We start from the raw sequence: 26,014 nt of genomic DNA, 5'->3' as shown, positions 1-26,014 counted from the left end.
GACATTACATGTACCATGGAACAGTATAGAACGTATAAAGCACATCGATATGTCTGATTCATTTTTGACCTGTGATTTCTACCTTTACATGTGAACCTCGAACAATAACCCCTTGCTCACTTTCAGTCAGTCCTTTATGTGCTGCGTACTGTCTTCCTCCTGCAGAGACTGAGACCGACATTCTAGTCCCTGTCGGTTTAGGCTTCCTGTGATATTAGCCCCGTCGCCATTCGGGGAGCAAGGCAGACTTCTCCCTCTCTGAGCCTCTGCTCTCCTCTCTTTTCCCTTCCCCCCTCAGTGTCACGGCTGTGAGGCTGCCAGACGGCCTGTCCTTTGTTGTGTATGAGTTCTGGGAAGGAGCAGGAGAATGGAAAAGGTAAGACGGACATGTTTTTAAAGCTGTGTGAACCTGCAGCTGCCAGACACCGCAGATGTTTTTTCCCAAAGTGAGACAGATATCCTGAGCACGTTTGCCATCACTAACTCAGGGGAATTTACTCTCAGTGTCTTCAAAGCGTCCTCTGCTTCCTGTGGACAGTGTTTGACGTCCTGATTGGCTTTCGGTCCTCATGGCCGTCCTTCCCCCCAGGCACCTCCAGAGCAGGACCTACAAGGCCTTCCAGCACGTGAAGGTGGACACGCTGTGCCAGCCAGAGGCTGTGAGCACTGTCGCCGTGCCAGGTGAAATGCCCGCCCCCCCAACATGGTCCAGTCTGTATTCAGCTGACCTGCGAGTGCTCAGGCTCTATTGTTATTCCGAGTGTGATGTCATTTCCTGCTGCGGCTGGCCTTTGGTGTATCTCTGACTCCCTCCTCTCCTCCTCCAGCTGCCTGGTGCTCCTTCAGCAGGGACTGACGTGGCTGAGCTGCCCTGCCCACAACCCGCTGTAGTCGGTACCCACTTTTTTATCGTTTGTTTATTTATTCTCGCGTCTCCTGTCATGACTTGGCGCTCAAACGCTCGTTCAGGACACCGTTCGACATCCTGCTGCGGCAGACTGAAGGAAAACGGCATCCACCATCCCTCCCTTGTGCTGCTCCATGCCCAAACGGGCAGGCCAGAAGCTTCTGCCGAGCCCTGCCCTCTCACCATGCTAACACAACCCACTCTATTATCATCGCGTGCATTAATAAGTCATTTCAGAGCGCATTTTGAAATCTATTAAAGAAAGTAATTCGCCATATCAGCCCCCGAGTAGCATAGATTGTTCAGGATGTCTTGGAACACTGCCTGATGCTAATGGTCAGACCATGGCACTGCCCCCTAGTGGCAGCATACTATAGAGGGACTCATTCAGTGAGTCTTTATGTCAACATCTAGCGGCTGCAGGTTCCTCTGCCCAGGCTCTCAAATGGAACTGAGCAGTACCAAAGTTCTCAAATTCAGAGGTGGTGGTCGTTTCCTCCACAGTCTGCTTTTAAGCAAGAAAGTATTTCAGATAGAACTCGACAGATAGAGGAAAAAAGATTTTAAGAAAGCAAGATTTATTTAAAATCCAGCCCTAACAGCTGTTTGGCTGATGTGCTGGGGCCTGGACCCAACAACCTTTCACATCCGCAGTCATGTAGCAAGGAGCATGGCAACCAGCTCAGTAATACCTCCAAAGTCAGGGCCCTGCATGCCATATGAAAGCGTTTAGGCGACGCTGAGGGAGCTTCCTAGGATCTGCTCTAGATAACAGGGAGTAGAAAACAGCACTTTGGACGCAAGTTATTTCGTGCAAACTGATGTACACCCACCATGGATGCTGTGAACATCATCGCAGCCTTTGCTTACCAAGTTCTGCATGATCATAACAACCTTAACTCACCCGTAGTGGAATATAGCGGCTCTTTTCATGTATTTTCTTTTTTTGAAAAAAAAAAAACAAATTAAGAAACGGTATGAAGTAAAATGTGACTTGAATAACTGTTCACTGGATTAATAGAATTTCATATGATGATGTGTATCTCAGTAAACGTTCAGTGATGCAGTGAGTTTATGGACTCCAACAGGTGTGTAGTGGACACTGGTGAAATTGTTGAACTTCTTGATTGTTGGTGCTATGAAAGATATAACGTGAGGTGCTCAGTCATGAAGGGGGGGGGCAGGGGGGCGGGGGGGCTACACATAGACTAAACTATTAGCTTGCCTGCTTTTGTATATCAGTGTCTAAATGAATGTTAAAAATACTGATGACTATTAAAACCAACCTGCTGGTGGATAATTATTTCCAGTCCATCCTCTCTCTTTGTTTACCCTACCCACCATTTATTCAATAATTTTCTGCATTCATAAATAAATATTAAATTACAGATGTAAAACTAACAGTAAGAGTTAACGCAACATTAAAAGCTTATTCAATATTATAAAATAGGTCCATCTCATTATAAATAGGTCCATCTCAAGCCCATTCCATCTTCTGAGTAGGAGTGACCCAAAATCCTTAGCAAAAAGAATCGGAATTGGTCCTACAGTAACAATTAGGTGGTGGTGGATTCCAGGGTTGAGGGCCCTTATTAAAAATCGGCACAGAGGTTAAGCCTGGGAGAGCTCCGTGACGTTACTGGTGACATAAGTGTTACACACGACTTCCCGCAAAGGTCGGCGATGTACATTTCCAGAAGCAGTCCCAGATGCAGCCGTTGCTGATGAAGACTGAATCCTGAGAGTCCTCCAGTGACGCGTCTGCATTTTATGGAAATTAGAGCTCGTTAACGATCTCCATGATTGCGATGGTGGTGCTTTGGCCAAAGATGAAGGCACCACACAGGACAGTGGTAACTCCCCAGCAGGTCAGGAACACTCTGCTCCAGGGTGTGTCACCATGGTAACCGGGGGTGGGGGGGGGGGAGATAAAGTACAGCTAAGTAATGACAGCAATGTGGGAGATATTAGACACAAGTCACACTGTACCTGCATAACGTTGCATAACAGTTCCCTTGCTGGAAGTTACTGCATTTAAGCATTAAAATCCCCCCCCCCCCCACCTTACAAAGCCTAGTTTTGCCTAAAAGAATTCTACTGTTGCTCGTTTAGTCCCATGACACAAACCGTCATGCCATCAGTGGCCCAATTTAGTAAAGTCTGAAGACACTTGGACGTAACGCCGCTTAGAACCCGCCAAACTCCACATCAGACCCTCAGGCACAAACCCACATGCAGGAGGCCGAGCGCTCACCTTGTCCTGCGCTTCACGGGCTCCGACTGCATGATGAACATCAGGCAGAGTCCTGCAGGGGGCAGACACACAGCAAAGCCAGTTAAAACCGGGGACGCTCCGAGGCGGTTTCCTTAGTGACGGCATCAATGGAGCAGCGGCCCCACCTGGGAAGATGAAGATGAAGAAGGCGCTGATGCCACCGATGATACTGATGACTTTACTCATGTCGGGAACAAACATGGCGATGAGGAGGGTGACCGCGATCCAGATCACGGTCAGGACCACGCGACTGTGGTTCTCGAACGACCGTGTTACCACGGCGAACCGTCGCCGGACACGCAGCAACAGATTCTGAATCACAGACCTGTGGAGTCAACAAAACCACGCACTTAAATAATGTCGGTATTACATTCTTCTAAATAAAGGTAAAGTACGCTAATATTAGAATTAACTCTAAAGGTATCTAATAATTCTAGAGGATCTATTGTAAAGCATAGCTGAATTTTAAATGAATCTCCAACTGTTCATGACATCAGCAGCAGTTGTACCTGCCCAGGAGGAGAATAATGGGGTAGATGGTGATGATGGAGATGCCGAACAGCAGCCTGGAGATAATCATGGCAACGTCATTTTCGGGGTAGGACATCAGGATGTCAGCCGCAACCTTCTCACCAAATGTCAGGTAGCCAAAAACCCCTGAAATGTTGAGATAGGTGTGAGGACATGGTGGGCAGCCCTGCGGATGGTGACAGTTCCTTTATGGTGAGATGAGCTGGACAACCTCAGCTCTGTGAGCTGTTGCATGTTGGACTAAATCCCTTTGGGCAGAAATGACACCTCATGAACCATTTGCAGTATTTTCTGACTCTGCTAGATTCTGCCTCAAAGCAAGCGAAGAGCACCATCTAGTGGGGTCAGAAGTTACTGCAAATGGTTCATGAGCCATCATTATGGCCATCACTGATTTGCACCTTAACGTTAAGGCAGCAACCTACAGCAACTGTAAACTCACTGGCTTCCATACTGCTGTACCATAATGTCACATTCATATTCAGATAGTACTGAGGAGTTCAGAGCTTACCGTTTCTCACTATTACCGGAAAGGGTCACCATGAGAGCAGCAAGTAGTAGTAATGGTCAAAATTAAGCCTCATGAAGCATTTGCTGTATTTTTTTTTTTTTTTAAGTCCACTAGATAGTGCTCTTGCTTTGTGGCATGCTTAGAGCCCTTTTATGAACAGATAAAACACAGCAAATGTTTCACAAAGCGCAATTTTGGCCAGTAAGAACAGAAGAGAACCCAGTGTGTAGGACGTCCAGGGAAGGGGACCTGCAGATACATCCACCTGTAAAGGAGTAGATGAGCAGGCAGATGAACATGGACACCACGGAGATGACCACCCAGTGGGAGAGCTTCTTGTTTTCCATGCTGCTGTAGATGGCAATACTGGCCTCGTGACACTGCAAACCCACCAAGAGAGTGAGCTATGAATAACTGGCAACACAGAGTACAGTGTGGGGCTCACACACCCCGGGGAGGGGGGGTGAGGCTTCGCTGGGGCCACTCACCTGAAAACCAAAGCAGATCGTCGGGACAACGCTGAACATTGAAGCCCATGAACTTATGCTGAAAAAGGAAATAAGAACGTGCCAATGAATGGTTTGTTTCTCCAGGGCAGCTGGTATAAGAAACGTCTATTCCAAGGAACTAACTAAAATGCAAGTTATACGGTTAATAATGAAAATGATTAGAAATGGATCTCCCCTACCTCACAGCTGACTATGCCAGTTATGGACACGACGTTGGTGCTATTTTAGGCAACAGGTTCAAACATGAACCTTAAACAGTCCTCAAACCAACATTCTGCAATAACAGTTCACTACAAAGTGTCCACTATAAAGTCCAAGTAATCCAGTAAAAAAAAATGGCAGCCCAGGAACTGAAGGTGCCCACAAGATTACAGGATCAAACCCAAAGCTTTAATGTGGAAAATATATCATTTAAAAGTCTAACTTGATATGTCTTTTCACTGAAAGTGACTGTGAAAACACCATTGGCCACCAGCAATAACCTGAGAAAAATACTATGTTTAATAACAGTGAGTATGTTTCCCAAAACTTCCCGTTAGCAGCTTACATAGCTCTAACCGTTCAACTGCATGGTTCCAGCTATACAAGTCGCTAACGTTGTTAGCAGCTATGCTTTTGGGAAACGTACCCAATGACAGACCCTATACCAAATTTTTAAAAACCCGCTTACCCACTGCTGTACGCGGGAGTGATGGAAACATGGTCCTCTTTCATGTAGTATTTTACGACGGTCGCCACCGACAGGTACGTGGCGGCCAGGGTCCCCAAAACGCTGGTGACAGAAGGGGACAGCAGAGACGGTGACAGCAGTGGTGCGGCTGTGTGTGGGCGCGTGTGGCTGCGAGGGGCGCACGCTCACCTGGTGTACTTCTGGATGCTGATCTCCTTCGGTATGGAGAGGGGAAGGATGACGACGAGGCAGAGCAGGAGCAGCGTGAGCCGCGGGTCGGTGTACCAGTGATAGGGCATCTCGGGGGAGCCCGTCACCGTCACGTACAGGGAGTCACACACTGTGGGGCACAGGGGTCACACCAGTCACAGGTCACTCAACCGAACCAAGACACGAGCAGCTCGGATAAACCTGAGCTGCAGAAGAAGCGCAGGCACCTCAGAGATCCTGATTTTATGAACCTGTGTTTATCTACAGGTATTTTACTCATGTCCGGGCTTAAATTCGGCCAAATGTTTTTTGAGAAGCGCGGTCAGCCAGTTCCAGGACCAACTGGGGGTTATGAGCCTTGCTCAAGGAGCCATGGGCGTAATTTCCAGGGGGGTTAGGGGGGTCATGACCCCCCCCAAATAATCAGATCCAGCCAATATAACCCCCCAAATAATCATGTTTCCCCTGTAATGGGTGGAGACCTCGACTCCCCCAATGTTCCAGCCAAAGTTACGCCCTTGCAAGGAGCTGATAGTGAAATCATTCTGCCAAGCCTGGGATTTTAACCTGTGACCTTATGATTACAGATGCAGCGTTCTGTGAGAGTGAGTGTCAAGAGATAGACTGGCATCCAGTTCGGGTGTACACCAGTCATGTGTCTTATAAGTGGTTAGATCAGTGGTTCCCAAACTGGGGGGCACAGAGGTATTGCGGGGGGAGCGCACCAATAGGATAGCCTCAGGGGCATGTGCCACCTTAAAATAATCTCTTCACAGACTGGACGATTAAACAAATAAAGCAGCGCAACATTACAGTAACTAACAATAAATAAACCACTAACTTACGTGTACTATTAGAGAATTTCTGTAATTTAGTTAAACTTTATTTTACCGGGTAAATTAACTGAAAACCAGTTCTCACTGCTTTACGTGATATTCGGGAGAAATAGCAGATAACGCATCGGAACTTCCTGGGATACAAATGTCATACAAACGTCACATTCTTCAGCCAATAAGGGCAAAGTTGTGTCGCCACGGAGGCAGTTCCAGTTTGTTCAGCCGGCTGAGAGGTGCTGTACGATCTGTCTTAAGTCGTCTTGCTCTTGCAAGGTTTTTGTACCATGTGACATGGTGACGCGTGACGACGTTTTTCAGCACCGGTGTTCTGACAAATTAAGCTACCTATCGAAACGTGCTATCGAGCCTTTCAGCGCATGTGCAGCTTCACCGTCTTGGAATTAGGGTTAGGTTTTAGGGGTTAGGGTTAGGGTTAGGATAAGAGTTAGGATTAGGGCTATCGATTAGCACTACGGTAGCCTAACTCGACAAAGTAGCTCAACTCGACAGAACACCTGTCAAAAAATCTAACCATATCATGAAAAACGAGGTTTAAAATTTTCTACATGAAGTGCAGGGAGACTATCAATTAATGGGTATGATTTAGTGTTGTTTTGTACTATAGTATAAACTGAAACCTGTGGTTATCATTAAAAACAAAATGCGGTAATCGTAAGACAAACTTTAATTTGTGTAATCTAATGAATATTAACAGGAATGTTAAATCTGCATTTGCATAATTTCAAACTTATGCTGGACTTTTATTTTTGATTGATCGCTCTTTTTTCTCCCACAGTGGTGAAACTGCACCATTTGTATTTTGTAATTGCATTTGTTTAGCTCAATTAGAAAAGGGAGTTGTATTTCAAATAAAGTTTGAATCTGAACCTGTGTAGTTTGAATGGGGGGGCTTCAATAATGTTCCTTTCTAGAAAAGGGGGGCCCTGCAGAGAAAGTTTGGGGACCACTGGGTTAGATGATATCTGGATGGATGGATGGATGGATGGATGACTCACACTTCTCCAGCTGGTCCTGCACCACGACCAGGAAGGCCACCGAGATCATGAAGAGGTTCAAGACGAAGCAGACTTCGCAGAGGTGTCCGATGGCCGGCCCACACAGCTCGCGCACCACGTCGTGGTAGGTGTTCTGCCTACTGATGGATGAGGAGTAGCCGAGGATCACCAGGCCACTGATGAGGAACACCAGTGACCCCTGGAGGCAGAGGGCAGGTGGGCTGCTCAAGGTCTCTCAGCTTTGAACCAGCCTGTTCCATAGCTGCACTGCAGTACACTTTCACAGGTTTCCATAGCACATCCCACACATGAAAAGTACCTTATAAATACATCAATGAATACCCATCTTTGGCTGGGATGTTACCAAAAAAAAAAAAAAATTGCAAGTTTTGGTAAATTACTACAAGCACATTTGTTTATTTATCAGATGCTTTCATCCATAGTGACATACATTTTGAAGAAAGGTCAGCTAGTCCCTGGAGCAATTAAGGCTTTAGGATTCTGCCGACGCCAGGATTTAAATCGACGACCTTCTGACGTCCGACTGTGGCACACAGTACCCCCTACAGCTGTTCACACTCTTGGAATGTTTGACTCCATAAACCAGTGTTTCACAAACCAGTCCTTAGAGACCCCCAGAGAGTCCAATTTTTTGCTGTCCCCCAATTCCCTTGGAGTTGGGAGGGAGAAAAGATGTAGATTGTCTGGCGGCCCCCCCAAGGACTGGTTTGAGAAACACTGCCATAAACATTACATCGACCTGCTGGCTTCAAGTCAGCTGCTACAGCAGTGAAATACCTTCTGTTGTACCCAATGGAGGGGCTCAGCAAGGGGGAGGGACAACAGTTATCAACATTGCCCCCCCTCCCCCCCCCCCCCCATAAAGTGCCCCTAACCCAACTCCACCCCCTTCATTATAGCCAGGGTGTGAAGAAGGGACATGCATTCACACCATATGTGGGAACTTCAGCATCAAGGCAAACACTTCTATCCGAAAGTATAGGTCTATGCCTGGCCTATACACCCCCCCAACAAAGACACTGCCTATTAGAAACTGACATTGGATATTACGTGTAAATTCACAGGTGTGAGGGATTGTGGTTAATCACAGACTTTTGTTTGAAAAATGAAATTTTAAATGTACATATACCTATCAAACATTAAACTAGTATGGGGTCATAAAGCCTGTCTCAGGAAACATGGGGCAGGGGGACACCTTGGATGGGATGGCATAAGGACCGGCATTCCAGGGTGCCTTGTGCCCTATGATGGAGGTGATTCCCCATGCAAGGGGGACCACTGAGCAACTGCATCACCCATGGTCAGAGGAACGCAGGGATTTATGAGCTTTGGGTAGGCATGTCAGGGCAGGGCAAGGTACAGTTGAGCGGGGGTGTCCCAGTTTTCGCCTGCAGATATTTGTTGCACTAGGTACCAGCCAGCATGACACAATAACAAATCAATTCCCATGGATAATATTCTACAACAAAAGAAAGCTAAATAATTCCATATATTTCGGTATAAAACGATGACAGATCACGGATGAGTCCCGCAGAAAGTCAGAATTTTATAAGAACTAAATCTAAATACCATACTATTTCATTTTTGTGCGCTTCTTCTGTAAATAATATTATCCATACTCACCAGTTCCACCCCGATGGCGGTATTGACTCCTCCCGCTTTGTGAAAAGCCCATGGGAAGTTGAGAAGTCCTGCACCCAGCGCCGATTTCAGCATTATAAACACGGCACCGAACGAGCCCAGTCGTGGGCCATCGGTGTCCAGCGCCGGTTTGCCCAGCAAGCTGATGCTCTCCCTGGCCAGTTCCTCCATGCTTAGACGCGTGCCTACTCCCGACAGACCGGCCGGTTCTCGCTGGGATAGTGCGTCCTAAATATACTGCGAAAGGCGGAGACACGGTGATGGGAGTATATGGAGGTGTTTCCACACCGCAAAAAAAAAAAATCTGTTTTATGTTCATCCATCGTTAGCGGTTTTGAAGAAAGAAAAAAAAATAAAAACAGTGAAATAAGTTTGACAAGTCTACATGTAATGACCTATATTTGCTCTTGATACTTAGAGTATTATTGCGTATTTATACCTATTTCTTTATTCTTCAATTAAAATTGGGACTACTTTTTTTCTACAAAGTTAAACATTCTAGTAACTGACAATACAATTCCACTTACTGTCATACCAGATAAGACTACTCTGTAATTTAATTGATACATACATGCCAAAAGAAACAAGAATAGCCTATAAATTTGCCAAACAAATTCGGCCTTATCATGGTAAAAAGTATATGCAAGTTTGATGAGGTTTAAGTGAAGGTACGCTTTAAATGCTGGTTCTTTTACACCTAATAAACCGAACTAGACACGCGGAATTTGGAGTGCCACCCAACACCATGTCAAACGGTGCGTAAAATGAAAGTTACGCGTGGGTAAATAGTGTCACCTCGGTGCCTGGCTTCGGGGAAACGTGTGTTCATGGCACATTTTTTGGAGGTCCCGTGGGACTGAACATCGTCGCCTGGTTAAAAAAAGAAACGCGTTATTATTGGAATTTGCAGCTGACTGAGCAGAACGAAGGACTGAAACAACTAACTAAACAGAAAAACTTCATTCGACGCCCTCCCCCCGAACTTACCATGTAGGCTACCCGAAACAGAAGCTCACATTAATATTAAAAAAAAAAAACCCACAATAAATCACATTAAAACTGAATTTCCCGTGGGTTTCGACCTACTTTCTGCATTCTCATTCTAAATCAATAATCAAGCACATCTCACAACGCGTTGTACTTAATCAGATTAAATAGCCTGGCTGGGCCCCTCGAATCAGATGTACTAATAGCTTGTGTGGATTAAGATGTGAGTAAAAGCACCCAGAAGTGTGAACAAGCCACAACGCCAACGCCTACGTGTGAAAAGGTACAAAGCTGGACTTACACTTTCAAGGAGCACTGTGAAGCAGACACGCTTAATACTCACTGACACAAAACATTCCTGCCAGCGCCCCCCAATCTACCGCTGAGGACGCCGAGGTCATGTCCTCGGTATTTTACGTGCATTTTCTATTGGGTTATTTTATTGAATGATGCCCTGACCGCAAAGCTGACCGAGAGATCAGATGTCATTCTATTTGAGTCGTATCGAATCATAAACACAAAATGTATTAATTTACATCGTAGTCTTGAAAATCTTGGGGGAGCCTCCCCCCCAACGGGAAGGGCTAATACTTTTGACCTCATCATTTAAAAAAATTCTGGCTATGGCCCTGCCTGGCAGGGAAATGGTTCGCGCTGCTTGTGACTGGAAGGCCAACAGTTCCAATCTCTTGCTTAGCAGAATAGGTGTATCTCCGCTGGGCGCTCAAGGAAGGTCCTTAATACAATTAAAGAATTCCAGGGATTCTATACTCGGGCAAATGAAAAATGAAGCATCATTTAATTTAATTTCATTACAGGGGTGCCCAGACCTGCCTCCATGGTAGGGCTCTAAGCTTATCAGGCAAGATATCGGTACCTTTTTGGGGATCATTATTAGATCATAGTTGCCTTATCCCCCGTTCAAACGCAAGGGGGTAGACGCACTCAGCTGATTGGGTATTTGCCTAATAATTATCCTACATTATTATATTTTCCAGTTACGAATGTAAAACAACACTATTATGACTATTATTTACGGGTGAAAATACATTTTGACATTTACTGATGTAATATAAGTTTGTAACGCCCTTTAAAAATTCTTTCTATCCAGTTGGATTTTTTTGTTCAATTCTCTTACACCCTGTAGAGGGCGACAGCTGATCTTTTATTGGAGAACTCGGCGGTACTTTGTTCGTTTAAATTTCTTGCAACGGACATAAAGTGTATGTAAAAGTCTTGCAAGTAGAAGCCTGCTAAGCAGGAGACGATCTCGATACAGCACTGTGCAATTTACTCTAATAGCTGAGGTAATTATATGTCATTTGTATTGTGACTTGTCACCTGTCGTGAGTCAATGTACCTTGCACGTAAACTCTTTTTATTTACTCTATATAGCATATTATATACAATATAGTCTACATTTTTACACAGCATATTTTAATTTTATTTTTGAAATTGCATAGTCTTTGTATTTCTTTTAGTAGCAGCTGTTCCAGGTTTACTGGAAATGCACGATGACAAAGACATTCTGACTTTCTGTTCTAATTACTGTTGCGGCTTTGGATCTTATAATTCACTTGTTAATTAACTTATTACAGCCCTTAAATTTATATATACTGTGATCACTATGATATTTTATTTATTGAGATTACGCGCAGATGCAGTAATTTTTCTGACGTTTCACGATTAAAACCAATGAAAAAGCTCATCGCATTTACTATTAGCATATATACTCATCCAATCAGAGCAGAGCAGCTTGTGTTTACGCTGTTCCTATAGTAACGTACAAGCGTTGTGGAAGGGAAACCACGCTGTACCTAGGTAATGCAGTTAGCCGGGCAAAATAAATTGTAAATATCAAACATAAAAGTTGAAGTTGAACCTAAAAATCAGTAACGTTGTAATTGAAAGCTCGTCATCCGAATAGTTAACTAGCGTATAAGCAACACGATTAAGTAGTTATTAAGGAAACTGTTCAACGTGTTTTAAAGATTAACTAGACAGCTTCCAGGATGCAGACGAAGCTGTGCCCTTTGGCAAAATTAGAAGAAACGGCAGGGGGAAACTCGAAGGGGAGCCATGATTTTTGTACGGAGGTCAAAAACTCTACTAAACACGGTAAAACGTATATATAATTCTAAACTGTAAAATGGAATTAATTAAATGAATATTATATATTTATGTGTGTGTGTGTGTGTGTTTGCTGCCCTGACATGAGACTGTGGGCTGCATTTTAATCAAGTCGGTGCTATTACCGCCACTGTTGCTGTTTTGTGTTATTTTATGGGTGTCTTGTCATACTCCTCCCCCACCCAAGACGGCCACGCTGCAGGTGGGGAAACTGACCTTTCGGACCGGGTCAGACAGAAATGCTTGGAGGCTGACGGGCAAAAGTGCAAATCAGGACCCAAGCAGGACAAGAATGACAAGGACCCAGGTCCCAGGTACTGGCCGAGTCACGAGCACAGATCAGAGCTCTGCAGCGTGGCTTTTTATACCCACACTCTAAATATGTACTCTTTTCCTTTTAAAGCTCATACACTAAACGCAATATGGTAATTGCATGTACATTCTAAAACGCATATTTTCTGAGTCATTTTAATGTTCCTTTTCGATGTTGTCTTGCTGTACAGAATGACAAAGGAATTCCTAAAAGCCCACTGCAAACAGCATAAACTTTACATGACCCCATACCTGAATGACACACTCTACCTGCACTACAAAGGTACTGCCGATGTCCTACCTCACCACAGAGAAGCTGCCATTCATTTGTCAGTTAAAAGAGTTCTAGAACTTCAATGCAATGCACTGCATTAAGAATGACCTGTAAATGGAGGCCACCATAGCAACTCGTAGTGGTATGGTCCTGCTTTCAAGCACGGATTTAACTCCACTACACAGATCATGCAAATACTCTCTGGTCAGAAAGGAAAGGTCTAGTTAGCCGGCACCTGGTGGCTACAAGCAGTGAAGGTACAGTATAGTGACAGTAGCACGTCTTCCCCAATCAACAGTTCCAGTTCTAAGGTAACCGGCGATTCACCTCGCGGGAAGGGCTGAGCTGTCACAAGGCTGAGAATCCACAGCACACTCGTCGTCTGCTTACAACCAGACGAGGAGCTGTGGCAGACAACAGATACAGAATTTGACATCTGAGAAAATCAGGAGGGAAAAATCTAGGGAGAAGTTAATTATGAATCAAGCATTAGTGGAAAGTATTTCCTATGTCTAAAGAACCAGGGCTAAGGGATTGTAATTTTTCATGTCTTTTAAATTCTTCAACTAATGTTAGTTATCAGGACAGGAACCAGTAACTCCACACTGACTAGCTGAACAGGGGGCAGGAAGGTGTCACCCTCAAGCCCTGAAGTTGAAAATTTAAAGACTTACAACTAGTATACTGTTCCACATGCATTTATTAAGAGTCCATTTATTCATCACCCAAAGTTGAACCCATTCTGAGGGCCCAGCCTCTGTGCTTGTGATCAGAAGGTCACTGGTTCGATTCCCATGCTCAGCAGAGCAGCCACATCTTTGTCCCTAACCCCTCCGATGTTTACTGCCCTGTCGTGTCCCATGCCATCTCCATCCTCCAGGATTCTCCACCATCGAAAACTTGGAGGAGTACACAGGGCTGAAGTGTCTTTGGCTGGAGTGTAACGGCCTGCAGCGGATCCAGAACCTGGAAGCCCAGGTCCAACTGCGATGCTTATTCCTCCAACAGAACCTGATCCACAGGCTGGAGAACCTGGAGCAGCTGAGTCAGCTGTGCACGCTCAACGTCTGCAACAACTATATCAAGCTTGTTGAGAACATCTGTAAGGGCTTTATGCGAGTGCTACCTGCTTCGTCTGTTTGTGGCAAATTATGAACATTTCTGTAAACTGGTTTTGCTTTGGAGAAATTAGGATTCATTTACATGCATTTTTTTAGCAGTTGAGTTTATCCAAGCGAAGGCAGACACCAGCCCTGTATACTGTGGCTTGCCACTTGTTCTAGAAACTAAATATAGTATTACAGCATTGTATTGAACACAATATGGTAATTTAACCACATAATATAGTCAATAACAGTAGCTAAAGATTACACCACAAAATCATTAGCATAAGGATAGCATTAGCATAAGAAAAAATTATATGCAGTGGATGTTTTTTATTAGTCTTTAGAGCTCAGTATAATTTGGTTTCTATTTTTAAGAATAACAAAGAGGAGGATGTTTATGTAACAGTAAAATAAAGGATGGGTAGTGTGGTGATGCAGTGGTTGGGAGTCTTGCCTTGCTCTTCTAGGGACTTGGGTTTGAGTCTTTGCCCTGTCTCTGCGGAGTTTGCATGTGCCTTCCCATGTCATTGTAGGGTTTCCTCTACATTCTCCAGTTTCCCTCCCAGTTCAAAAAAAGGTGAATTTGTCTTAGCAAATTTTGTGTGTGTGTGCCCTGCAATGTGTTGGCACCCCCTCCTGGATTAATCCCTGCCTTGCACCCGTAGCTTCTGAGATCCAGACCCACACAATCCTGCAAAGGACACGCAGGTACAGAAGATGGATGGAAAGATTAAGGAATTGTTTTCTTCTGTTCTTGTAGGAATATTCCTGTGTCAGCAGGTTATCTGTTAGCCTCACAAATGCGCCCCTATTTGGGTGACTTTTGGGTGGATGCGATACAGATGGATGTTGTGTGTTGCTCCTGTGCCCAGCATGTCTCCCTGAGCTGAGTACCCTGCAGCTGGGCCACAACGTCATAGAGAACATGCAGGACATCGCCCACCTGGCCCTCTGCCCCACCATCTCTGTCCTCGACCTGTCGCACAACAAGCTGAGAGACCCTGCCATCCTTGGCGTCCTCGAGGCCATGCCCAACCTCGTGCGTTCCGACTAAAATGAAGCCACATCCCGTCATGTCCTCTGCAGAACAGTCACATGCTCTCTGGGCCTTTGTACTTTCAGCCTTGTTCTTTAGCCACAGCTCATGACCGTATGTGAGGAAATGAAGGTAGACTGAACCATAAATGTTGCTATTTTGGGCTAAGTTTGTGATTGTGTTTGCCTTGTGGTTCTGTAGTAGAATTCTCACCCGCTATGCGGGAGGTCTGGGCTCGAATCCCAGCCATATCCTATCTTGATGTCCAGTGAGACACATACACATACGTACGTGTGTGTCAATGGAGATCAGGATGGGGTATTAAGAAAAAAAAAAAGTATTCTAAAATAGTTTCATTACAAATAGGCTGGTGAAGTGGAAATGACCAGACTTGTCATGTGACTCAGGGGAAGATGACATCATTGATCTTATTACATCATCAGTCCTGGAGCTCTGCCTGTTAGCAGAGTTACCAAGTCAGTTTTATTGTTATTTCTGCTGCTTTCAGAGAGTCCTGAATCTGATGGGGAATGAAGTCATTCGGAACCTCCCCAACTACAGGAAGACACTGATTGTGCGTCTGAAGCAGCTGACTTACCTGGACGACAGGCCTGTGTTCCCCAAGGACCGGTAAGGCCAGACAACCACCAGAGCCACTCAGATTGTCACAGAAGGCAGCTGGTTAGGGCCTCCTGATACCAGATTTACAGGGAAGGTGTCACCCTCAAGCCCATAGGGTATTCAGCTTTGTGCCTGTGATCAGAAGGTTGCTGGTTCGAATCCCATACTCACCATGGCAGCCACATCTCTATTGGGTCCCAGAGTAACCCAAACCCTGAAATTCTCCAAGGGTGCTGGACAAACGGCTGACTCTGTGCTCGGACCCCAAACTTCACTCTCTCCCCTGAATGTATGTATGTGTGTACAGTTTGTCCTAATAAAGGAGAGCAAGATGGGATATGTGAAAACGAACACATTCCATTGTAACGCACCTGATGCGCGCTGTTTATCCTGTAATACCAGTAAAGTGTCGCAAACCCACCGGATCGCTCTCACTAGTGCCACTGGGCCGCTGTGTGCTGCAGGGCGTGTGCCGAGGCCTGGGCCAGCGGGGGCCTGGAGGCGGAACGGGCCCAGCGGGAGATGTGGGAAACCCGGGAGAGGAAGAAGATCCAGGACAGTGTAAACGCAATGATCGCCATCCGGGACAGGGCCAGGGACAAGCGGAGACTCGAGGGGCAGCAGGAGCACGGTGAGGCGTGCAGGCCGGGCATGTGCCCATTTTATAGAGCAGAAACTATGGCGTGCTCAGAGATAAAAACACATGCTGGTCCTCCTACTGAAAGGGCAGATAACATACTCTGAACTGTATTCAAGGGCGCCCCCTAGTGGCACTTACCTGCTATGCTCTAACAGTCAAGGCAGCTGCAATGGCTGAGAAGCCGACTGGGCAGGAGAAGATTAAGGCCTTCGTTGAGGATTGCCTGCAGGCTCAGCAGGAGATTCAGGAGAGTGACGCTGTGGGAGGTCAGCCAGAGTTGAGGGCTTCCACTTTGCCCCATCAAAGCCAGGAAGCAGGACCTAGCCTTCCAGCTGCTGGTAAACACAGCTTTGGGGTCTGAATGGACACACTTCGATACTGGCATAGGGGTGTCACTCTCATTCCTTTATCCTTTACTTCAGATATGCCTGTCAAGCTGATGGCCACCCAGGGATCCTCAATTGCCGCAGAGCAGGGGACACAGCCGACGGCAGCCCAGGACAGCTTGCTGATCACAGAGCTGGATGTGGTGCCAACTGCCACTCAGGGGAAACGGCTGATCACAGAGCCAATGAATCAGCGTGCGGCTGTGGAGACACAGCCGATGGGCACTCAAGGTGTTTTCGTCACAGAGCTGGAGAGATCGGACCAATTGCAAACGATTCATTTGGACGACGATTCCAAGATCTTCATTGCTGTAAGCAGGCAGCTAAAAAGTTATTGTCTGAGCACAACAAAAAGCAATCGGGCAATGAAGCCACATTAAAACTAGAGATACCGAAATAAAGTCCTTGGGTGAATCTCAATACCAAGAACACAAAGATCATATTTGTGGTCCTTGCAGGACCGGTCTTGCTAACTTGCCTTCCAAGAAATAACTTGGGGAGCAATGAATCATGGGATTGGTCTCGTTCAGCGAGGATGCAACTGACGTCCTTGATATTTGGGGGGGAGGGGGGGCAATACCAACGTGGGGATTTTTACCGTCCTCCGTACTTCTGTTATTAGTATTGGAACTGGTCTTCGGCAATGGAAGATGATGTAAAACTGATACACAAGAACACCAGTACGGTCAATTACGCATATTGGGATTCACCCCTTATGTACGGTAACTTCCAAAAGGGAATACTCTTGCCTTGTTCCCTATTATTTTACCTTATAAATTAAGGTTGCAAAGGTGATGTTTTCTGTTTACCATTTAAGGCTCCAAAGTGAATGGAGCTAATAACAGGCATCACAAAAGGCTGCTATTCCTCTGCTGCAGGACCTTCCTGACTTGGAGGAGGTGGAGGATACAGACGTTTCTGCAGAGCAGGTATCTTCGTCGAAAGCAGGTGTTATTAGAGATGTACCACAAAGATGCTCTGGCTTGCAGTATAAAGGGAAAATAAAGGGAAAGTGACCCAGTTCTCTTTTAATTATATCTGTCCCTTTTTTTTCCCCAGTATGTGTTCCGACCGATAATCGAAGTGATCTCCGAGGAAGGAGAAACACACCCACAGTCGATCCGAGAGGTCGACCGCACACCCTCATGGGTGCAGAGGCCCGATCCCAAGCCTTCCGAGCTGATTCTCAGGGTAGATAGTGGGCCACCCAGCAGTCACACGTTTCCAGAACATTTCCTGGCAGGAAATGCTCCTCAGCTTAGAGAATCCCCCCCTGGCCTGCTAGGCCAACTGGAAGTACCCCGAGCCAGCCAGCATCCCCCCCAGCCCAGGCTCCTGATCGAGGAGCTGGACTGAGGAGGGAAGGTTTTAGTAACGGCCAGATATTGATCATATACTGTCTCTGAGTTTCAGCAAACTCATGGTTCCTGTCTTAAGTTTCAGTAACATACCTTGACTTGCACGCATTTTCTTAATGAAATTAAATATAAAATACTCAGTTTACCACTTACTCATAGACGACTACATTTATTCAGTGTTCATGTGAGCTTTTCTCCCTTGGTTTCTTTGTAATTGTTATTTAACGACATATACATGTGAAAGCTTCTGTCTGTGCGGTTTTTACGCCGCACAAAGCCGCTACCATTGAGAGTATCGCTGCATTGTTGTACATGCTGCGTGTGGTTCCAGAATTCAAAATCGCATAAAGACGCAGTATTTTCGTGTATAATTAAGGAAATGTCTCATCTGGTAACTCAAAAGAAAGCGATGCATAATCCCATCTGCGTCTTTTGCTTGTGTTACGGATCAAAAGTACGGAACTCAGTATTCACGAATTTATTTGCATGTTTCATCGAGATCGGTTAGAGTAGAATTTGTATTTTACTTGTTCTAAATGTTTTAAAAGCCACAGCAACATTTCCATAAAAAGCTAATCCACTCCCTTAAGGACCTTTTCCTAATACAACAGGTAGGATACCAATGAATCTCCGGGATTAAAATAATTTCGGATTCGGTTAAATAAAGATATGCATATGAAACAAATTTAATGACATTTAAATTTATTTTTAATTGTTTATTTTAAAATTAAAATTTTAAATAAGCGAGGCGAGTATGTCTTGCCAAATATTAAGTACAGTACTTTGTTTTGGTGTAGTATTTTTTGGAGAACAAAAACAGAATTTTCCTAAATTTCCGCTGGATGGCGCCTTGTGTGTTGGCCATACCCAGATAGCACCATGTTATTGTTTCAACGTTGAATTATAGGTAAATGAGTTGAATTATGGTCAGTGTTAAATTATCAACGTTGAAACTGAATTGATTTTTGGTCAGATTTTCAATATTGAAAAATTGATGGTGGCAAAACCTTAATTGATTCAATGTCGATATAAAGTGAAACATTGAAGATCAACGTTGTTTTCACCTATTTGTCAGATATGGAATCAATGTCATTTCAACATATGTGTGCTATCTGAGATATGCTTCCCTGAGACTATTGTATGGGTCCAATGCAGTCCGATCCTCTGCTGACAGATGCCCTTATATTCATTTAAAATGTAATTATTAGACTGAACTGAATTAATTGGGAACTGTCTGAAATGTATAATTATAGGAACATTACAGTTTTATAAGACGAAAAAAACGAAAACAGGCGCAACCAAGGGAATTTGTTATGCATGCGACGCACAAACGCCCAATACTTTACTGATAAATATCATATAATCCAAGCGTCCAGCTGCTCCTGTTTGGCCCGAAACGGGGCACCTTCAGATGGCGGCGGAAATCCCGGGATCCCACGCAGATTATATAGACTAAACCTCATGTCCTTGAAATAAAAATTAAAAAGTGCACGTCATAAGTGTTTTTTTCATCGGGGACGCAATAAGCATTTAGGCATAAAAGGCTTTAAACACCCGAAGGTCTGGGGGCAACCGACCGTTTTGTGAGTTTGGCGGATGTCGGACATAAGCGAACACACTTTAACATGTATTTAAAGGGAGTCACGTGTATGCGCACACGGACAAACGCAATCGCTGCCTGCTTTCCAATGTTGTTTACAATGGTGTTAAAACGCAATTCGGAGAATATAACACTTTAAGCAACACTAGCCTTCCAAAAAAGAGCATCCCCTTCCAAAGGATCTGCCTTGCTGAGAAGGACAGATGCTCCATTGGAGACTGAGACTGAGGAAGAGGTTATATAAGGACAGCAGAGACAGAAAAATGATCAGGGAGAGGACCCCAGTATCCTAGCGGAAAACTTATGGCTGCAGAGCAGTAAATCAGTCAAGTCAAGGCTCTCTTACATATTTACTGTGTTTCTCTTTTTGGATGCGGGGCTGTGGGCTGCTGAGGAACTACGTGGGTCAAGCAGGGAGGAGCCAGAGCACAAAGTAATATTATGATGAAATGATGACATTCATAGATTGGGGGAGGGCTTGGGGGCAATGGTAAAACATCCAGTTGTATGAATGCATAATAATTCACTTTGGAGGAAAAAAAAAAGAACAAAGAAAATGACCATAGGGGAACAAAGGAACAGCGATATGATGGAGGAAGGAGCGTGTTTTTAAGGGTTCCTAGTCTGTATACTGCTGGTGGAGCAGTGTGTGGCTCTGCGTGTTAGCACTCTGACCTGGACACCACAGGGTTGTTGGTTCAAATTCCAGCGCTGGCAGCATGTTTTCCATGCTGGGCCCCTAAATAAGGCCCCTGAACTCCAATTGCTCCAGGGACTGGCTGACCCTACTTTCTCTCTCTTTTTTGGGGGGGTAAAAGCATCTGCTAAATACATAAAAAGGCAAATGTAAACGGAGAGAATGACTATCTGCATGGGGGGTTGATAACATAAGATGAACTTTTTTGATCCCGGGGGGAGATTCTGAATGTCGTTCTATGATGTCATAGATATGGCCTAAGCTCTCTTTGAAGTTTTTTATTTCAGATTCCATCACCTTCAGAGGCTGTAAATCACACCAAGGTCACCTACATAAGTGAAACTCCTCTGCTTTCATCCATCGTCTCCAGTCTTTCTCTGTTATTAGTCATATGAGTCTCTTGTCTTTTTAATTTTATTTAATTTAACCTTTATTTAACCAGGTTTGTCCCATTGAGATCACAGATCTCTTTTGCATAAGAGACCTGGCCAAGGTAGCAGCAACACAGTGCAAAATCTTACATAAAATTTCATACTCAAACCATGCACTTGCACACCTAGACTCCAGAGTTTTTACCAAAGCTTTAAATTCATTCAAGGGTATTAAACATTGCAGGCAAAGTTCAGCTTGAAGAGTGTTCCACGCATCACGTGCTGAAAGCCTAAAAGCTTTCTTTCCCAATTCAGTTCTTATTTTTGGAGCAACCAGTTTTAAAAAGTCCATCGAGCAAAGATTACGACCTCCTTGCTTCCAGATCAGGAATGATGATAAATAAGAAGGAATTTTTCACGAAAACCTGATTGATATGATGATATCTTTCTTTCAGTTCTGTCCAGAGCTGATCTTGTCGCTCAGTCACATCTCCTTTAATTAAGGAGTTTCCTAGGCTGAGGAGTACCTAGGACGAGTCACAGTGACATTGGATTTTGAAATCCCCATTTTGCACTTTTGAGGAAATTGTGCCGAACGGATAGGGGCACTCTGACCCAGCAGAGCATCGAGGACAGCCAGACCTGTCCTCTGTCATTTCTCAGTCACTGCGCTGGCCTGCAAACTGGGTGGCATTTATAAAACACTGAATGAGCAAATCCACAGAAAACCACTGAATGAATGAAGTACGGAGTGAGCTTGGCGTTGCTGTACAGTCAGCATCATTAGCTAGATCTTTAAAATGCCAGGTTTATCTGTCAGAGGTCACATGACTTCTGGCTCTCAAAAGAACAGAGGGAATAAGCATGATGATCGTGACAAAAAAAATCAATTAGCAAACCTCAGCTGTTCCATACAATTTTCAAATTCATCAAGTGTTTCACTGGTGTCATCAAAGACACTGATCTGCAAAGATATAGATATAAAGATAGAAATATGCTATCATATCTCCCAATGAATATTCAATAAATGACAGCATAGTATAAATATTCATATAATATTTAAGTATTTAAAATTTTTAAATCCAGGCTATCAAATCAGTAGCAGATTGGAGAGCAACGATGTAACTCGAGTCCCTCACATGTTAACAAAAACACACTTGAAATTGTAAGATTTAGGCAATTAAACCCGAGTGTACAGTAATAACGTCACTGAGCATTGGCAGTCACTTGGCTATTTTCCTGCAAAAAGAAGCTTGTAAGTGAATTTGCCTGATGTGACTGACCTCATAATGATGGTTTAATGCTTTAATCTCCTTTGCCGCTGATACAGATGATCGCCATCCATCTCTTTCTGTCCCCCTGGCCTCCCCTCTGTATCATGCTTTCACTCTGTAGCACTTGTTCATCAATGTTATTCTGATATAAAAATTAAATTTAAATAATTGGACGCCATGACAGGAATGGCATTGGCTTCTGGGACTCCTGGCATCTCTCGCTGCCTCCTGCTTCATCTTGTTGCTTTGCTGCTCTCTTCCTCCCTGTCTCCTCTTTTCAGTTGCTGACCCCCCCTCCCCATGTGTGGAGAGCCGTCCTGCCATTAATAATTGCACCATGCAGATGTGATTTCCACTGGGACCTGCTCTGAGGTCAGGCGCAGTCCAGCAGATATTGCATTAGCACTACAAAGAAAGTTAATGAGGTAACCCCCCCGCCGCCCCATGCAAGGCTCTGTAGCTCCGCCTCCAGCCCACATGACCCCGCCCACCCCCCCGTGACCCCAGCCGCATGGAGCGCAGCCCCTCGCACCTCCATACCAGTCTGCTGCTGACCGCTAATGACTTTCATGCACTTGCTGAAATGTGGTCTTGCTGCAAAACCCCAAGTGACTAACAGAACCAATTACCTCCCCCACTGTAGTGGGGAGGGGCTTCTACACACAGCCCCCTAGTAGTTGAGCAGAACCTATAGCACATGGAGGTGACACGAAAGTCACCTAATCAAAGGCTGTCACACTTTCTACGCTGATATTTGTACACATTTTATAGGTCCATTTCCTCCACTTTACCACCATCATCTCTTCTGCATTGTCAGCTCATCTATTTTCATTTTATTTGTGTAGCAGACACTTTCATCCACAGCTATATATTTCTGAAATCAGAGTCAGTCAGTCCTTGGAACAATTGTGGGTTACAGGTCTTGTTCAAGTGCTCGATGCTGAAATCACTATGCATATGCTGACGTCTGACCCGCGACCTTCCAGTGTTGGTGTCCGAACCAAACCAGCCCCACCCCGGGTCTGTCCTCCACCTTGTGTGCCAGGAAGGCGTCTTTCCTGAGCTCACGGTGGCCGTCGGGGATGACTCACCACTGTCCCCATGTGACGCCTCTTAAAAGAGGAAGGTGCAAACCCAGCTTTGCGTCCCCTCATTCTGGGCATATGCCACCTGCTGGCTCTGATTGGCACATGCTGTAAAGCGGGGGAGGCGCAAGGTGGACCGGCGGGGCAGGCATTTGGGGGAAGGCCTCACCAAGCCCAACTGCTTCCACTGGGAGTTCTTGTTAGCACATGTTAGCACACATTAGCACACGTTAGCCCACACGTTAGCACATGCTAGCACACGTTAGCCCACACGTTACAGCAGATGCCATGCAAAATAAATTCAATTTTGTCATGCTTCGCTCACACTGTATATTTAATATATTTAATTGAAAATCCATACGGAACCCAGCATAAAGCCCCCAAGGATAATGGCTCATAGGCACAGAGAGAGAGAATGCAAATCTCCCTTTATAACAGGAAGCGGGGCTCTATTTCACTCCTGCAAACACGACACGGACAAATTGCCGTTTGTGTATTATAACCTCTGGTTTTTCTTCAAAGGCTGAAATGCTGACTCACAGGCCAGCCGGGGAGAAATTAAAGTTACTATGCAGTACTAGCATGTCCTTGGAATACACTTTTTCATAACTGTATTATATACTGCAGTACTTCACCATATACCTGCTGCTGGATTGATACCCTGGAAATGTATAACTCACTGGAGTTCATCTTTACTAATTTGATTAACTTGGTGATTCAGGGTTTATATCGGCAGACCTGGTGATTACCGCACATTGCATTACCGAGTAATATATTACATACCACGGTAGCCTGTCATGTAAGTTAAGAGTATTGACTTTTGACATCCTCTCCGTAATTATTTTTAGTTTAATTAGTTTCCCTCCCAGGAAAGAGGGAAGAATGAATTAACTGTAAGAAATCGCATCGTAATTTTAGATTCTCAGTGCAGGTAACTGTGGGTCTTTGGATATGAATAAAGGCAGCAAGCAGCTATACTGCGCCTGCTTCTGTTTACGGGCACCGGTTGGCTTCTCCTCTTCCATCCCTGTCAATCCCTCAGCCTTTTACGGAAAGGTTATTCGCACCCCACCTCCAGCCCCCGGGTTCAGATGTCATTTTCAGTCCATTATAAAAATGGCCCTGCTTCCTCTGTTTGCCATTTCCATTAGAACGAACATGACGGGGGGAGTGAACTGAGCTCATACCCGCAGGGTCCCGTTTTAATAAACGGACGCCTTCTTAGGGTTGGCAGGAGCACTGAGAGCTTCCAAGGTGATCAATCACCTGTTTATCATGCTAGAATCCAGCCCACGAATTATGGGAGTAAACATCATAGATGGGCGGAGGAATGTTCTGGAAAGAATAAAATGGCGGGTCAGACAGGAAGGGACTGTGGGCCCACAACAAATTTAGGATCCAGACCTACAGTCCATCGGTGGTAGAGCATGATACTGTGTGCATGATACTCCAACCACAGTAGAAAAGATGTATGACATCACTGTAACTTTCCTTAAGGTCAATAAGGTGCCATGGTGTTTGGAATTAAATAATAAACATTTGCATCCTGAAATTCCCAGTTTTAGATTAATAATAGTGTCTGTACCATACAATCTAAAGCCTTAAGAATCACCCCTATCCACAATTAAAGAATTTAGTCTACCTCTCCCAAAGTCCTTCCAAATATCACCTTGAATCAGATGATGAAAACCTAACCTTTTTCCCAAACACTTTGATTGAGGTTCCTCACATTGTCGATCCTTCTCAGTGTCCCCCCCCAAAGAATCAAAGGGGGGTCGCCTTTGTAAAAGAACAAAGAGGATAGCATACTTTGTTGTTAACATGAATCAGACTTGATCGATTTCTGTTCACATTACATTCCTTGCTTTTGGGTGCCACTCACATTAAGACCTTCGGAGCTCGATGCTTCAGGTGCAGAAATTCATCTCGAGTCAAAGGTCACCAATGTTTCAATCAGCCGTCTGTCTCGCCGCCTGATCACCTGAAGCTTGGCATCTCCAGTCAGCTGTTGTACGGCACCGTGGTTGGGAATACAAGCCAAGGCTTCTGCCTGTAAACACTGTCACGACTTCCAGGGAACCTGCCAGAAAAGCTGCTGCTTCAGCATGCCGTGATCCGGGCTATAATCTGTGGGCTGGCAGGAGATTCGGTTTTGGGTACCTGTGCTGTGTGCCCACCGCAGTACTGTAAGTGTGAGGCGTGTGTAGGGAGGCTGGATCTGGCCCCCACCTTCATCAAGGCCCCACTGAGCAGTCTGGCCCCTCCCAGCCTAAGACTGAATCTCCTTAAAGGAGTACCTGTCCCATCTCGGCACTGTAACCAAAATCTACTCTTCCCATTCCCATTGAGTTCCGTTGCCCATTTACACAACTACAGCTCTGGAAAAAGTTAGGAGACCACAGTGAAATTTTCAGGACACGAAATTTCTCAATTCATGGACACGCGCCTGTGTAAAACACACATTTTTTTTTGCAAACTCCAGCCTGGTTCTTCCCTGCTTCTCATTGATGAAGGGCTTCTTCCTTGTTTTACGGGACTTCAGTTCTGTTTGTAGGAGCGTGATATGAACTGTCCTAGCAGTGCACTTCACACCTGCACTTAATGTTTCCTGTTCCTTTTGAAGGTCACTTGATGTCATCCTACGATTCATGAGAAACTGTCGGATAAGTTAATGGTCGTCTCTGCCATTAGCAAGCCACTTCTGCCCTCTGCCTGGCTGGCTTTTGGTCTCTCCCAGTGTCTCCTGCTTCTTGTTCTCATGTACTGCCGTCTTAAAAACTTTGAGCCTAGAAGCAACCTGCCGCACAGTGTAGCCTTCTGCTAGCAGAACCAGGATTAAACCAGGATTTAAAAATGCAGATTTTTTTAAAATATAGAGTGGTCTCAATTTTTTTCCAGAGCTGTATATTTTTTTAAACAGTATGTTTAAAACTGCATTTTAACTGTATTCTCCTGTCTGTCTTGTGCCAATGTGTCAATAAATGTCTATCATATTCTATTTATTACTATT

General features: G+C 44.9%; 3 protein-coding genes across 9 annotated transcripts in view; 2 read left to right on the top strand and 1 right to left on the bottom strand.

The window, feature by feature from the left end:
- Positions 1-2,076, top strand: part of LOC111846503 (N-terminal EF-hand calcium-binding protein 2-like) — a 38,426-nt gene extending 36,350 nt beyond the window's left edge. Inside the window, exons 11-13 of the mRNA XM_023816724.2 lie at positions 299-376; positions 590-681; positions 828-2,076. Of these exons, the coding sequence (XP_023672492.2) occupies positions 299-376; positions 590-681; positions 828-856 (199 nt within the window). The 3' untranslated portion in view covers positions 857-2,076. The remainder of the gene's footprint in view (positions 1-298; positions 377-589; positions 682-827) is intronic.
- A 148-nt stretch (positions 2,077-2,224) lies between these two features.
- LOC111846483 (putative sodium-coupled neutral amino acid transporter 8) lies at positions 2,225-10,495 on the bottom strand. Of its 4 annotated transcripts, none has more exons than XM_023816693.2 (12): positions 10,416-10,451; positions 9,923-9,997; positions 9,110-9,364; positions 7,466-7,664; positions 5,593-5,743; positions 5,404-5,505; positions 4,713-4,770; positions 4,490-4,604; positions 3,692-3,839; positions 3,308-3,507; positions 3,162-3,213; positions 2,225-2,787 (listed from the first exon to the last, which is right to left on the bottom strand). In XM_023816693.2, the coding sequence occupies exons 3-12, from the start codon at positions 9,296-9,298 to the stop codon at positions 2,685-2,687; spliced, it is 1,317 nt and encodes a 438-aa protein (XP_023672461.1). In that variant the 5' UTR covers positions 9,299-9,364; positions 9,923-9,997; positions 10,416-10,451; the 3' UTR covers positions 2,225-2,684. The 4 variants fall into 4 exon arrangements, with proteins under 4 accessions (XP_023672461.1, XP_023672454.1, XP_023672478.1 ...); XM_023816686.2 differs by lacking the exon at positions 10,416-10,451 and adding an exon at positions 10,115-10,162; XM_023816710.2 differs by lacking the exon at positions 9,923-9,997 and having other exon boundaries at positions 10,416-10,495.
- Positions 10,496-11,341: 846 nt separating this feature from the next.
- On the top strand, positions 11,342-18,399 carry dnaaf1 (dynein axonemal assembly factor 1). Of its 4 annotated transcripts, none has more exons than XM_072718191.1 (14): positions 11,342-11,421; positions 12,106-12,232; positions 12,432-12,558; positions 12,748-12,839; positions 13,711-13,932; positions 14,470-14,513; positions 14,602-14,644; positions 14,809-14,975; positions 15,481-15,602; positions 16,058-16,224; positions 16,389-16,571; positions 16,656-16,930; positions 17,498-17,548; positions 17,679-18,399. In XM_072718191.1, exons 2-14 carry the CDS (start codon positions 12,127-12,129, stop codon positions 17,973-17,975), a joined length of 1,896 nt encoding a protein of 631 aa, XP_072574292.1. In that variant the 5' UTR covers positions 11,342-11,421; positions 12,106-12,126; the 3' UTR covers positions 17,976-18,399. The 4 variants fall into 4 exon arrangements, with proteins under 4 accessions (XP_072574292.1, XP_072574291.1, XP_072574294.1 ...); XM_072718190.1 differs by lacking the exon at positions 11,342-11,421 and adding an exon at positions 11,859-11,935; XM_072718192.1 differs by lacking the exon at positions 11,342-11,421 and adding an exon at positions 11,899-11,935 and having other exon boundaries at positions 12,126-12,232.
- Positions 18,400-26,014: the final 7,615 nt, after the last annotated feature.

The sequence above is a fragment of the Paramormyrops kingsleyae genome, chromosome 11, assembly GCF_048594095.1.
Source record: "Paramormyrops kingsleyae isolate MSU_618 chromosome 11, PKINGS_0.4, whole genome shotgun sequence".
NCBI classification, from domain to species: domain Eukaryota; kingdom Metazoa; phylum Chordata; class Actinopteri; order Osteoglossiformes; family Mormyridae; genus Paramormyrops; species Paramormyrops kingsleyae.
This window is presented reverse-complemented; position numbering and strand designations above follow the sequence as displayed.

Excerpts from the sequence above, each read along its gene's own strand:
- LOC111846483 (XM_023816710.2), bottom strand. The coding sequence starts at position 9,298 with ATGGAGGAACTGGCCAGGGAGAGCATCAGCTTGCTGGGCAAACCGGCG. Across the intron at positions 7,665-9,109 it reads CCGCCATCGGGGTGGAACTG|GGGTCACTGGTGTTCCTCAT; the intron begins GTGAGTATGGAT and ends CTCTGCCTCCAG. Across the intron at positions 3,840-4,489 it reads GCTCATCTACTCCTTTACAG|GGGTTTTTGGCTACCTGACA; the intron begins GTGGATGTATCT and ends TCAACATTTCAG.
- dnaaf1 (XM_072718191.1), top strand. The coding sequence starts at position 12,127 with ATGCAGACGAAGCTGTGCCCTTTGGCAAAATTAGAAGAAACGGCAGGG. Across the intron at positions 12,840-13,710 it reads ACTCTACCTGCACTACAAAG|GATTCTCCACCATCGAAAAC; the intron begins GTACTGCCGATG and ends TCCATCCTCCAG. Across the intron at positions 16,931-17,497 it reads ATTCCAAGATCTTCATTGCT|GACCTTCCTGACTTGGAGGA; the intron begins GTAAGCAGGCAG and ends CCTCTGCTGCAG.